The 15006-nt window shown below is 39.0% G+C and overlaps 1 protein-coding gene across 1 annotated transcript in view; it reads left to right on the top strand.

Annotated features, from left to right (window-relative positions):
- Positions 1–822: 822 nt before the first annotated feature.
- Positions 823–15006, top strand: part of LOC131421889 (uncharacterized protein C12orf42-like) — a 36250-nt gene continuing 22066 nt past the window's right edge. Inside the window, exons 1-2 of the mRNA XM_058568795.1 lie at positions 823–882; positions 5033–5167. Coding sequence (XP_058424778.1) covers positions 823–882; positions 5033–5167 — 195 coding nt within the window. The remainder of the gene's footprint in view (positions 883–5032; positions 5168–15006) is intronic.

Genomic DNA, 15006 nt, shown 5'->3' on the forward strand with positions numbered 1-15006 from the left:
ATTTGATGGAGAATTAATTAAGGATTGCAGTGGCACATCTACTATTTTGCCTGGAGTCAGAATGTTCTCCCAGTCTAGACGTTTTCCTAAGCTGATCCTCTGCTAACGACTCTTATTTCCTTTTCTTCAACTAGATATTTTTTGCTCAAGCTTCAAGATTCAACATGTCTTCCAGGAAGTGTTTCCTGATATTTCTAACTTGTCTAAACATTCTTCTCCTTAGCTCTGGGTTAGGAGCTCCCCTGGTACCCTTTGCCTCCTTTCATCACAGATTTTATCCTGCTGTGTTGTCATTGTACTGGAGGAGCATTAGGGGGATTACACCTCATTTATTTTTACATCTTCTGTGCTGAACCTAGCGCATGGCATGTCAGTAATTATTTGGTAAACTGAATTGTCTGGATTTCAACAACTGTGGAAGTGGCTGAAAAGCTATGGCAGCTGGGAAGCACATATTAAGGGGTGGTGGTGACTAAACCATTTCCTTGTATATTTCATTTCTAATGGGTATTCATTCCTCTGTTGCTTAATTTCTGGTCCATTAATTTCTTCTTGGGGAGGAACTGATCTATTTCCGAGGCTTCAGTAACCTCTGGTCCTGATCTTACCACCTTTCTAAAGCAACTACCTACTACAAGGATCCGTAGATCAGTACCTTGCTGAATGGAAATCGACTCGCCTGGGAGCTTGTTATAAAAGCAGAATCTCAGGGCCAACCCTAGACCTCCTGAATCAGAATCTGCATTTTAACTAGTTTCCCAAGTGATCCGAATGCACTATAAAATGGAAGAAGCAAGGGATTAGTAGCAGGTGCCTTCGAGAATGGCGTATTCCCTGAATCTCCTGTTATTTACGTATTTGTCTATGAAGACACAGGAAAAGGTATTGAGACTGTTGCAAAGAGAATGAAGTAGTACACTGGTATATTGATGAGGTCTTGGTCAAAATCAGGAAGTAATATTCTGACCAAGAAAACTTCCGATGAAGCGCTCCGTATTAAATTAGAACGAGGTAGACGATCTAAATCTTTAAAATGGTTTCAAACAAGTGAGAAATGAGTTTTTCAGCTTAATGTCTTGATCCTCTGCTTGGAAATAAAATGTTAATCTTTGTAAAGGAAGACTACATCTCTCGGAAGAAAGGCACACACCCTATCACTGCAAACACATTTTTTATCTGGTAGCAGTTAAATGACCTAAGGGAGGATTTCAAAAGCTAGCTCCTGGTTTCCGTTTTCCATTGCAATTCTCAGGCAAAGCAAGTATTTGCTTTTTAGCATAGTTGATATCCAAGCACTTTGGCAGTGTTTCCACAGAGCCAGCTGCCCTTTATAGATCCCCCTGGGAACCTTTTCTTTTGGTAACTAACTCGCGAGTGCCTACAACCCCTATTTGCAAAGGTATTTGTCATATAGGAAGGGCTCGTGAATCTTCAGATGTTTTTGAGGAGGATGCTCAAGACTCCAGTTTGGAAAACTTCGTCCCTTGGCTCAGACCTTTGGGCTCATCTGAAGATGGGCTCCTCTGGCGCAGCCACCCTCTTGTTGCCCCAGGAAAGAAAAAAGTAAGCAAAAAAGCCAAACAGCCCCTCTGTAGTATTTATTGGCTAACTATTGTAGGCTTGAAAATTCTGAGAAAATAAACCCGCCATCTTGAAAGCTTCATTGGATTTTGAACGTAGTTTTGGAGCAAAGTTTCTGTTTATGAAGGTTGTAGCCACATGAAATTTTGTGTTTACTTCCTTTGCTCCTTCGCCAGTTCAGTAACGAGTTTTTCCTGGGGGTCTCCCTCTTTTTATCTACCACCACACCACACTCTTCCTCCTTTTTGAAAAAGGAGTTCCTGAATGCGCTTAATGACAGACTTTTAATGCCATGGGCTAAATGGAATAAAAGGCTGTATAGTCAAGCACTCCTTTGGAGAGTCAAGTCACAAAATTGTCAGCGACGGAGATTTGGTAACTACTGAGATGGAGCGGCTGTCCAAGGACCTGATTGTGGATCCAGTTTTTACTCTTCACACGTCTAATAGGTAGTTCAAGTGTATACACTCCGTGTGTGCCTGTGTACATGTGCATGCCCGTGTGTGTGTGCAAACAGAACAAAAACTTGAACTCTCCAGTATATACCACCTGTTTTCACATCATTGTTGTTAACAAAGGGTTTTTTTCTTTCTTTCTTTTTAATTAGCTGAGTTGTCCCATTTTTCAGTAACTTGCCTCTTCTCTAACATATGGGCTGTAACCGTATTTCTTTTCATTAGACCTGGGCCTTATTGTCATTTATAGCATACTTTCCCTTTCTCTTTCATTTTGAAAGAAAGAGACGTTTCTCTATTATTTTAGAGCAAAGCACCTCTGGTTTATGTGGCGACTCTTGTGGCTTTCTAAATGCACTTGATTTAGCTTTCAATGTGTAATTACTGCCAAACAAGTTAATTGCTTTATAAGTGTCCAAAATTCCCTGGTTTAATTTTGCTTTCATTTACCAACCTTCATTATACATCCACTGTTCAACATAAACACAAATGATTGTTAATGAATGCCTAATGCCATATTCATTAGAAAATCAGGTTAATGACTGGCAATGAATATCTCAGCTACTTTATTCTTTCAAGCCTTTTTTTTTTTTCTTTTTTGCTTGTTGATTACAATAGCTTTTTTGTTTACAAAGAAATCCTACCTGCATTCTAGGCTTGCTTAAAAGTTCAAGATAAAACTTTTCTAAGGAATCAGATAACTCCAGTCCCTGATTCTTCTTTCCTCTTCCAGGTGACTTTACCCTTTAGAAAGAGTCTCCTATGAACATGAAACAGTCAGAATGCAAATGATTTCCTTGGACTATTGGCTACCACGAAGCCTTATTGTCTGGAGAGCAGAAATATTAGGACTGCTGTGTACAGATGTTCAAGTGGTGCACTGAACAACCTTAGGAGCCACTGTTTGCACTACTCTCTGAAACACACTATCCAGTTGTGCCATCCACAACCTGCGTAGCTTTGAGAAATCTCCACTGAAATAACAAACATGTTTGGGCAGTTTGGGCAGCAGTGTGGTCTGGGACAGCATTCTGTGCTTGGTGCTGACCACGTTGGGCAAGGGTTCTCTACTCAGAAGACATCCAAATGTGTGAGGGCACATGGTTGGAGTGATGGCAGGAAGTTCACTGAGGAGGAGGACTGGGATGCATGTGATGGAGATGAACCTGACTCTCCACTTGGTATTCTTGCTTGTAAATGAGGTCCCTTCCCTTCCCCGCAGACATGGGGTTGCCTTCCCAATCAAACCTGACAGCTGGGTGTTGAAGATTGTGTGTGCTGATGACTGTACAGAGGATGGAACATGGAGTCCAGACTCTGAAATTTGATCACTGGCTTGTCCCTACATGCTTGTGTGGTCTTGAGCAGTTTCCTTCTCTATCAAATGAGGATGTTGGTGATTTAGTATTCCTTCCTGTTCTTGTACTCTGTCAATACTTTTGGGATCATGGGAGAATCTGCCAGCATTCTTTAAAGCCATTGATTGGATGCTTACCGTGTTCCCGGCACAGAGTTGATGTCAGGGGTACTGTGTAAAAGACACATTTCCTGACTGCATGGGAAGACGCGTAAGTGTGGCCCACATGCCCCCAGCTGTACCTGCCAGGCAGCACTAGTGAGGCACATTTATACTACCACTCAGTTTCAGTGCTCTGAAATCTTTTTATGCTCCTCAATAGTTTCCTCCAGATGCCAGTAATTTTACCTTTCTTCTTCTATCTGGAATCTTCTTCTGCTTCTCTTGTCATATTCCTTCAGTCTTGATACTTTGATCTCAAGAGACATCAATGTCTCTTCCAGTTTTGTCTCTTTTTGGGGTTCTCCTATCCATCAGCCAATCTATTCTCCTTGGTTCCACCTACGGCTATACCCAACGTGTCTCTCCTTCATCACATTTAGTATCATTGAAATTTTGCTTTTATTTGTGTGGTTCTTTGGTTACTACTCTTGCTTTAGACTCTAACCGCCTTGAGGAAAGGAAGTGGTAGACTGATCATTGCTTTTCTGGTATCTAGACATCTGGTCGTATCCTGGTCATAGGCCTACTGGGGTCTCTCCTTCATGATACCAGGCTCCCCAGGCCAATAAAAGGCTGAGGCACGATTTAGCAAATATTGACCAACAAAAAGTCAAGGACTCTGAGGATTGTGACTAACCAAACAAATAAAAAGCATCAAATTGAAAAGCAGAAGTATGAAAATAAATCCTGACATTATCTTTTTGAGGTTTGATATTTTAAGTAAAATTACAAGGTTCCCTACCATTGTCACATCTCAGGGGTGTCTTTTCTGACCTCCCTGAATGGACCTATTGTATGTATTGTATATTTGTATCAGTCAGGTTCCTGTTATGATAATTCTGCATAACAAACAACTCCAAAATCAGTGGCTTTCAACGAACAGCATTTGTTTCTTATTCATATTCCCTGGTCTGTGTGTTGGCTATGGCTCAGCTGGGCTGTGGGTTAGATTCAAGTCTATTACATTTGTCTCCTTGGTCTGGGACCGTTCTGGAGCATGTTTTTTCCTTGCTAAGACAGAAACACAAGAGGCCAAGCCGTACCCTGCATGTACATTTAAGCCTCTGCTCATGTCATGTGCGCGACCATGTTATTGACGGAAGCAAGTCACGGGGCCTAGCTCAGCATCAATGGGACAAAGAAATATACTCCATCTACTCAACTGGGAGGTACTTCAAAGCCACATGGCAAAGGGTTTAAATGTTTAATTCTATTTCATCCTAAGATATCACAATCTTTTAAAAATACTTTGTCTCTCTCATTCATAATGTTTGTCAAAGTTGAAATTTCACATTTGGTTTCTTAGTTACTACCTGTGTCTTCTTCTGGACTCTTGACGGTAGGGATTGTATCTGTCTGGTCTCACCATTATTCCCCTAACACCTAAGACAGTGTTCTGGACAATATCAGGTACTCAGTGAATTAACAGACATTGTTTGAATGAATTAGCTTCTGAGCTGGCTAAAAATCATCCCAGGAATGGAAATATATCTTTTTGAGAATTATAGATGTGATACTAAATGCCTTATTTCAAATCTTTCAGAAATCCCCTTGCTATATTTCCATTGTGACAAGTGCAACCCTGTGGGAGAGAAGCGTATCTCATGCAAATGTGAGTAAGCGGAGTGTTATTGTGTAGGACTGTGTCCATAGCGTCATCTTTTTGGGTTCAGTTGCTTGAAACATAAGAAGATTTGTTCCTTTGTATTTTTTTTACTTTATAACTGGTGACAGATTTATTTTTTAAATTTCAAAATTAGAAGAATGTTAAAAGACATTTCCCATAGAACTTTGGATCTCTGCTTGAGATTCATACTACCCTTTTATCCCTTATACACAGATATGTGTACTGAGAAAAAAATGTATCATTCATTTGAAGAACAACGGAAATTACATTACATTAGGTGTCTTTGCAGTGCTTGTATGTGGCACAGCATGTAGAAAGTAGGACAATAATTTCATCTCAGTATAATCAATAAAAGTAAACAACTGAGTTCACTCAGTGAAAGGCTGACCTGTTAATAATGTTCTCCCCACATCCCACCTTCTCCTCACTGGTTGCTAATGATCTCCCCTTGCTAATGATGTCAGCCAAAGAGAATGTTTGTCGCTACAATGTACATATGCATGTTTATAAACGACTGGGATGTGAGCATGGAGATGGTCGCCATGGCTGGCTTGTCCAGTTGTCATGGAGCTGTGGTAGCTTCCCAGGTTTAGCCCCAGCAAAGCTTTGTTTACAAAAGCAGGATTGGGAGAAAAAAAGCCCTTCAGCCAACACTGAAATTTACATCCTAAGGGCTCTAATTACCTTCATTTCCTTCCTGTTTACCGTGAAGGGAACAGCAATGTCCTTTAGAGAGGACCACAGAGCTCAGAGACACTGACGATATCAGAAAGTCTCAATCACATGGGGAGGGGTGTGATTCTAGTTTTGTCTTCTATAGTCTCTACTTTCCAAAACTTGTGAGCAGGATTGCTCCAAATTACTGCTTGCTGAAAAGTAGCATATGGTGACTGGAAATAGAATTCAAGAGTGGAAATCAAGAGATGTGGAAAATCACATCCTAAGATTAAAGAAAAAGGCCAACCGTGGGAGGAAGAAAAACATGACCTAGTTGAAAAACATGACCTGATTTTCTAACTGTTCTCATACCACCAAAGCCCGGGAATATACCTAAATAAGGCATCTGCAATATGCTGCTTCTTTAGTTATTTTTCCATTTGGACTTCAAGTAATTGACCTCTTAAGAATCCTTCCAACTAAAGGACTCCATGACTCCCAGCAGGGACTGTGTTGAGGAGGAAACAGACCCAACAGAGTCCCCTTATCGCTGCCATTCCACCATTAGTACATGAAGGGCCTGAGAAGGCAAAGCTTCGTGGTAGAGGACCACAGGCCCATTCACTTGGCAAGGAGTGACACAGGGGACAGTGAGAACTGCATGTTGCTAATTAGCTCACACTTCAGCCATATAATGCCTCTCAAGATTACAGACAAGTGCCACCAGGGTGTCGGCCACTCCTTTCCTCTGGTAGCTGAAATGAGGACTGGGAAGCAGGTGCAGTCCTATGTGAGATCAGGGGCTTGGCATCAGCTGGGTCCTCTTTCAAACTGTTTCATCCTCTCCTTTTTCTCGTCTCCCCTTTCTTCATTTCTTTCTCTTTCTGTGTCTGTGTGACTTTGGAGGAATTATAGACTAGGACTAAAAATTTTAAGATGTATATTTTTAAGAGATTTTCATGTTGTCATTGTTTATAGTATATTGACTATTACATACTTTATTACATATTATATATTGTATATTATGTCTTGTCCATCATATATTATATAGAACATATTTCATATAATGTTAGACATCATAAATAATATATTACCGTGTATTATATATCAAATGACCCATATCATGTATGTGTGTATTCCAATATTATACATTATATATTGTATTTATTGGCCACCTATGGTGGTCAGGGGGCTGTTCTAAAAGCAATAGTAAAGAAAAAAATCTTTGCCTTCTAGAAGCCTATCACATAGTAAGGAACACAAATAATGGAAAATAAGCAAAAAAATAAATAAGGTAATTGCAAGTAATGAAAACTGCAGTGTATGAAAAAGGTAAATTGGGGTAACGAGGTCAAGGGTGATGTGAGGTGGCAGGGAGTTTGCTGCTTTAGCTAGACTAGGGTGGTCTGGGAAGGCCTTTCTGAAGTGGTGATATTTGAGCCTAGTCCAGAACTATGTGAAGGAGACAACCAGGTAAAGTTCTGGTTGACAGAAAGTTCTTGAAGGCAGACTGTTCCAAGCAGAAAGAACAACCTGAGACAGACTAGGCTTAGCATATTTAAGAGTGGACAGAACATCAATGCAGCTGGAAGTGGAGAGCAAAGGAGTGCATAGAGCAGTGGGAAGAGTCCAGATCACACAGGGCCTTGCGGCCAATGAAAGGACGGCAAGCCAGAAGCCGTAATGAGCGTTTATTTTATAGCATGGGATGAAATGATCTGATTTACTCTATAAGGGGTTCACTGGATGCTGTATGCAGGATGAATTTTTGGGAAATAAGGGACCTTGTGTTTCATTAGGAAGTTATTAGAATATTCCACTGAGGGGAGATGGTGGCTAGGACTAGGTACATAGCAGTTGAGTGAGTGGGAGGTGGTCAGATTTTAGATAAATTTTGGAGGTAGAGCTGATAGGACATCATAATGGATTGGATGGGGGGTGTGAAGAAAAGAGTAATTGAGAAGGACTTTTGGGTTTTTGGCCCAAAAAACCAGGGTGGATGGTGGTGGAGGTGTGGGGATCTTGAGAATAGATTTTTGGTGGAGATCATCAGTAGCTGTGTTTGGAGAATGTTAAGTTTGAGATGCTTAGTGCTTAATATCTCATTAGTCAAAACTTAGTCTCATGGTCAGACCTAGCTGCAAGAGAGACTGGAAAATGTCCATTAACTGGGCACATTGTGACCTTAGACTAGGGTTCTATTACAAAAGATGGGAAAAGAATGGATGTTGGGGTAAGTGACTAACAGTATCTGCCACAGGAATCAATAATAAAAACATTACCCAAAATATGGTTGCCAAAAAACTTACTTCAAAATGACTCGTGTGTCAAAGAAGAAATAATGATGAAAAGGAGAAAAATACTCAGAACTGAATGATGATAATAATAAAAAAAATGTGGGATGTTGCTAAAGTGGTTCTTAGAGGTGGAGTTATGCCTTAAATCTTATATTAGAGAAAAATAAAGGTTGAAAATTAAAGAACTAAAAACATTCAACTTACAGATGAGTTATTCAAACAACATAACAAATTCAAAGGAAGCAAAAAGAAAGAACTAATCAAAGTAAGAGAAGAAATCACCAAAATAGGAAACAAAAATGCAGTTAGAGATAATCAACAAAGCCAAAAATTTGTTATTGGAGAAAGTAAGTAAAATAGACAAGCTTAGCAACACTGACCAAGAAAGAAAAAAAGGAGAAACAATACTATGAATGAAAGGGGAAATGTAAGTACAAATACAACGGAGACTTAGAAGATCAAGAGTCAATACTTTGAATAACTTACATCGACAAATTAAAAACACTATTGAATCAATATTCAGAAATTTCCATTCCCTCAAAAATAGCATGCCAAGAGAGTTTTGTATCTGAGTTTTATTAAAATGTCAAACGTCAGATAATTCTTATATAAAAAGGAAAAGCCATTTAGTTATTTTTCGTAGTTAGTAAAATATTGAAAATAAAATTGGATAAACTATGGCTCAATCTCATTTATGTAAACATTAAGTACTAGCAAAATGAAACTCAGCAATGTATACAATAAATGCCTCATAACCAAGTAGGATTTATTCTAGGGATGCAAGAATAGTTTTACATCAAAAAATTGATTCATGAAATATACATTAGTAGATTAAGGGAGTAAAATCATATAATCATCCCAATGGACACCTCAACATTAATTCATGGGAGGAAAAAAATGTTTTAGAAAACTGGGAATAGAAAGAAACTTCCTTAACCTGAAAAATATGTATAAAAAGTCTACAAGAAAAGCAATTAGATTTAATAGTGAGCCTTTGGAAGCATTTCCATTAAAATAAGGAAAAATAAGAATGTTTACTATTAATACTTCTACTCAGCAATGTCCTGGAGGCCCAAAGTAATGAAATATAAGAAAAAAAAGAGATAAAGAATCGGGGAAAGGAGAACAATATTGATTATATACCTTAAAAATTATCTCCAAGTTATTAAAACTTGTCAATTATTAAAACCAAAACTATAAATTAGTTTGGAATAAATCTAACAAAATATTTGCCAGACACATATATGGAGAAAAGTAGAGAATATTACTTAAGGATATAGAGGAGGGTCTGAATAAAGGAAAAGATACTATGCTAATGAATGAGAAGACAATTGTCATAGTTTGAAGTTAAAGAGCTGATCCTACAAGTTATATGGAAGATAAAGGACTATGAGTACATAGAAGAGTTACCAAGAACAAAATGTGTGAACTTGTCCTACCCGATATCAAAACTTTCTAATAAAGCTATAGTAATAAGACAGTGAGCCCTTGGCTCAAGAATAGACCAATGGAACAGAATAGAATGTATAATTCTGATATGTGAAAGAAGGGACGCTAGCTACTGACGGGGAGAGGAAGGACTATCTAATAAACAGTGCTTGGACAATTGGCTATCCCTGCAGAGAAAAGGTGAAATTAGATGCCTCCTTCACGCCACATAGAAAAGTCAATTTGGGGTGAGTTTAAGACCTAAATGTGAAAGGAATAATTTTTAGAAGGAAATAAAAGATATTTTTATGACCTCAAACTCTTAGGAAGGATTTCTTAAACAAGGCATATAAATCACAAACTTTAAAAGCATGTTGATAAATTTTACTACATTAAAATTAAAAAGTTGTATTCACCAAGGTTTATAACAAAAGCAAAAAGACAAGTTGCAAGTTAACAATAAATATTTGGAAATCAAATAGCAACAAGGGATTGGTATCTGGAATTTACAGAGAATTTCTACCAGTTGGTAAGAGACAGATAGGTAACTGGGTAGAAAAATGAGCGAAGGAATGAGTTGACAATTCACAAAGAGGAAACCTGAACATGCAATAAATGTGTAAATAGATGTTTAGGCTTACTAGTGCTGAGGGAAGTACAGATAAAAACCACAATGAGGGACCATTTCATATTCATCAGTTGACGTAAATCAAATAGTCCGATGATACGTGTTGGCAGAGGTGTAGAGAAATGAGAAGTCTTGTACACACGACTGCAGAATCACTTTGGAGAGCGTTTTCATAATCTAACCTAGTTGTAGAATGCAAACACCTTTGACTCAACCATTTCCCCCCAAGTATGAATTAGAGACTATATGTACTCAAGGAGACACATAGAAGAATGTTTCTGTTGCATTGATTTTTCTTTAACTTTTTTTTTTTTTTTTTTGCTGAGGAAGATTAGCCCTGAGCTAACGTCTGTGCCAACCTTCCTCCGCTTTATGTGTGGGTCGCTGCCACAACATGGCTGACGGGTGGTATATGTCCGTGCCTGGGATCTGAACCCGTGAATCCAGGCCATCGAAGTGGAGCGTGCTGAAATTAACCACTACACCACGGGGCCAGCCCCCTGTTGCATTGATTTTTGATAATGGAAAGTCAAATGACATACATGTCCATTAATGAGAGAATGGATAAATACATTGTGGTATATTTATACAGTGGACTATTGCAAGTAGTTTAATGGAATGAATTAAAGCTACATATACCATAAAGGATAAATCTCAATAATCTGATGCTGAGTGGAAAAATAAAGTTACAGAATTAATTATGTGTTTAGTGTGATAGATATTGTCATTTAGGGATACATTGATATGCCTTTGCTCTCCCTTCTCAGTTTAGAGTCATTTGAGACTCAGGCACACAACTCAGACAGATGGTGGTAAAAATACATTCCAGGTCAGAGCTGGATTGAAGAGCTTAGTAATGTTTCCAAAAATATAAACAGATCATGTCATTCTTCTGCTTACAAACCTCCGATAGGCTTCGATTTCACTCCCAATAAAATCCAAAGACTTTATTATGGCTCCCAGATCCTATACTATCTGGACTCCACCACCTTCCTGGTCTCATCATTCATCACTTTCTCTCCAGCCTCTCCCTGCTCCAGCCTCCAAGCACACTTCCCTCCTAGGTCCTTTGCGCTTTCTGTTCTGTCTACCTGGAATGCACTGTGCTCCCTCCCTTCTTTCAAGTCTCAGCCTCACTTGCCTCAGAACTAGTAGAACCTGGTCTGGTGGGACATCCAGGATTGGAGCTCTCCCAAGGAAATCAATTTGCAATTAATCACCAGCTAGTCTGTGCCCAAGGCTCTAAAACAATGGTGCCCAAATTTTAATTGCAAACTCCTAGCAATGAAAAGAAAATGAGTGCCTATCTTCAATCATACTTATATTTATTTATGTATAGATACTACTCCATTCATTAGAATGCTATAAACTATATTACAATGCATTTATAAATTATAAATATGTTATGAGATACATATCCCATCAAATTTAAAAATAAATGAGACAAAGTAGGAGTGAATATTTTTTTGTGTTTAATCATGATGTTTTCATACTATTTTAATTAATATGTCAAGAAACATTATATGCAAGAGTTATTGTTATTAATAGTGGATATAAAGTCTTTATATATGTAATCTTTATAAAATCATTAGTAAGTCTTTTTACTAAATTTCAAAATCTTGGCCAACTTCCTGACAACTCATTTGAGATCATTCTTTTTTACCTTGTAATGTGGCAGGTGAAGATATTATACTAGAAAAAAGAGAAGAACCAACTCAAGCATTTGCTTCAATGGATCAATTGAACAAATATTGATTCAGGGCCTGCTATGTGCTAGAATGTAGGGCCCACAAAGGCAGGGCCTAGGCTGCTTGTCTTTTTGTTTGTATCCCCAGCTCCCTGCAGGATGTCCCAATGCATGGTAGATGCTCTCTTGGTATTTATTGAATAAATGGATGCATGAGCTGGGCACTCTGCCGGTGCTGGAGGTATCCTGGTGAGCCTCTGTTGCTGCTTTTCTATTGCTGTGTTTAGCTGTTGTTCCTAGAATGACCTTGCTCTGCTCCGGAGGCTCCCACATCTGTACCACTGCTCCCACAGGTCTTGTTTCCCAGCACGTGGCCCCACACTGGATAGGACTTGCTCGGCCATGATTAGGAGCCGGCCTCAGTAGTTGGGCCCCTCCTCGAGGCATGGGGATGGAAAGGGCATTCCATCTGTACCTTGCAATGAGCTCCACACTAACGCCATCCCTCCAGTGCGTGCTTTCCCTTTGCTCTGCTAGAGCCTTTCCTGATAGCATTGTTGGGAAACAATTGTTAGCATTTGTGGAAAAAAATACATTGCTTTCTGGAAAGTATGCTTTCAAGTGGTTCCACATTTCACATACATAGCCAAATCAGTGATTGTACATTAAACATGTATTTTAAAGTTATGTACCATTCAAGGCTTGTATACAAGCTGTGGTAATTTAACATGGGGGAAATACAAGGTGGTTAACCTTGGAATGCACCCTTTCCACAGCATGTGTTAAGATGGGCATTTGAAAGAGTGACCCAGAAGGCAGCTGTGCCGTGGATGATCTGTGGGCTGTAAGAAGTAAGGTAAGTGTAGGGCAGGTCGTGAAACTTGTGGCCTAGAAAAGAACATTGTTTTCTCGGCAGGTATAAGTGAGTTTGATTTGGGCAGGAAGGCATTTTCAGATCTCTTATGAGTGAGTCATTTGAGAAGTGGAGTGTGTTCATCTCAGCAGGCCATGGTAGCGAGATCATTCTCCATCTCCTATGTGAATCCTCAGGGGATTAATCCTGCTGAGATGGTCTGGGGACACATTTTATATTCAACTAAGTGCTTCTGCAGACGTTTAAGTATGGCGTCTGAAAGATTTTAGAAATGCTTGGCTTTTCTAATATCTACTGTGAAAGTCTAAAAGAAAAAGAGGGGAATATCCATTCACCTTGGCCTCAAGCTAATAATAATTGGCCCAGATGATAACCGGCAGGTCAGTGTCCTACAGAAATGATACAAGGGGCATATGTGCATATGTGGAGGAGGTCCCACTAGGGACTCTGCTGATCTCCAGGAAACTTGCTCTGCCTAGAATTATAAAGCATAGAGCTGGAAAGGGTTGTATTTCAGAGGTGGAATCATAGGCATAAAGCTGTGAATAAACATCACAGGTTTTGCTTTTTAACAGACCTCGGTTGTCATCAGGGTTAAATGAATTAACAAGTGTTAGATGTTTCGTTCATTCAACAAATTGTATTTAGAGACATGTATACCAAGCATTGTTTCAGGCATAGAGCAGTGAACAAAATAAAAGACCTTGACCTCAGGGAGACTACATTCCAGTGTGAGAGCCAGACAATAAGCAGATAGATCAGATAGTGGAAATTCCTGTAGAGAAAAAGTAGGATAAGAGAACGGGGGCATGTGCCATTGTTGATAGTGTATCATATAGGGTTCTTATTTGCAAACAACAGAAGCTGACTCCATTGATTGGTCAGAAAAGGGACTGAGCAAAATAAAATTGGGTGGTTCACAGGATCATCAGAAGGGCTAGGGGACCAGACCCAAGGGTAGACTTCCCGGAACAGTGACTCAAAGGACACTACAGAACTGATCTGATACCCGCCACCACCTCCACCACGGCGAGTGAGATGCCACAGCTTGCACTGCTGTCACTTTTGTGCCAGAGATTTGAACTTGCAGCTTCTTCTACTGGCAGAAAGAGCAAGAGCTTCCTGCTCTTCCCTCGCGTGTTACTAGTTCACGAGTTTGGCTGCTGATGCCAGTGTCTGGGCATTAACAGCATCCACTTCATGGATTTATTTCAAGATTAAATGAGTTAGAGCTAATAAACAAATTGAGCAAAGTTGTAGGATACAAAATCAACACACAAAAATCAGCTGTATTTCTATACACTAGCAATGAATAATCTGAAAAGGAAATGAAGAGAACAATTCTATTTACAATAGCATAAAAAAGAACAAAATACTTAGGAATAAATTTAACCAAGCAAGCAAAAGATTTGTACATTGAAAACTATAAAACAATGCTGAAAGAAGTTAAAGACCTAAATAAATGGAAAGATATTTTGTGTTCATAGATTGGAAGACTTGGCATTATTAATACGATAATACTACCAAAAGTGATCTACAAATTCAATGCGATCCCTATCAAAATCCCAAGTTTTTTTAAAGAAATAGAAACATCCATCCTAAATTCATATGAAATCTCAAGGAACCCCAAATCTTGAAAAAGAAGTACAAGTTTGGAGGGCTCATACTTCCTGGTTTCAAAACTTACTGCAAAGCTACAGTAATCTAAACAGTGTGGTACTATCATAAGGATAGGCATATAGATCAATGGAATAGAGCTGAGACCCCAGAAGTAGACCCTCGCACATATGGTCAATCGATTTTTGACAAGGGTGCTGAGACCATTCAATGGGGAAAGAACAGTCTTTTCAGTAAATTGTGCTGGGAGAACTGGATATTCACTTGTGAAAGAAGGAAATTGGACCTTACGCAATATACAAAAATTAACTCAGCGTGGATCAAAGACCTGAATGTAAGAGCTAAAACTATAAAACTCTTAGAGTTTTATCGGGAGAGTGAAAAGGCAACCCACAGAATGTGAGAACATATTTGCAAATCATATCTCATAAGAGGTTAATATTCAGAGTATATAAAGAACTCCTACAACTCAACAACAACAACAAAAATACTCCGATTAAAAAACAGGCAAAGGGCTTGAATAGACATTTGTCTGAAGAACATACACAAATGGCCAATAGCATATGAAAAGATACTCAACACCCTTAGTCATTAGGGAAATGCAAATCAAAACCACAATAAGATACTACTTCAGAC

The sequence above is a fragment of the Diceros bicornis genome, chromosome 25 (assembly GCF_020826845.1).
Source record: "Diceros bicornis minor isolate mBicDic1 chromosome 25, mDicBic1.mat.cur, whole genome shotgun sequence".
In the NCBI taxonomy this organism is placed as follows: Eukaryota; Metazoa; Chordata; class Mammalia; order Perissodactyla; family Rhinocerotidae; genus Diceros; species Diceros bicornis.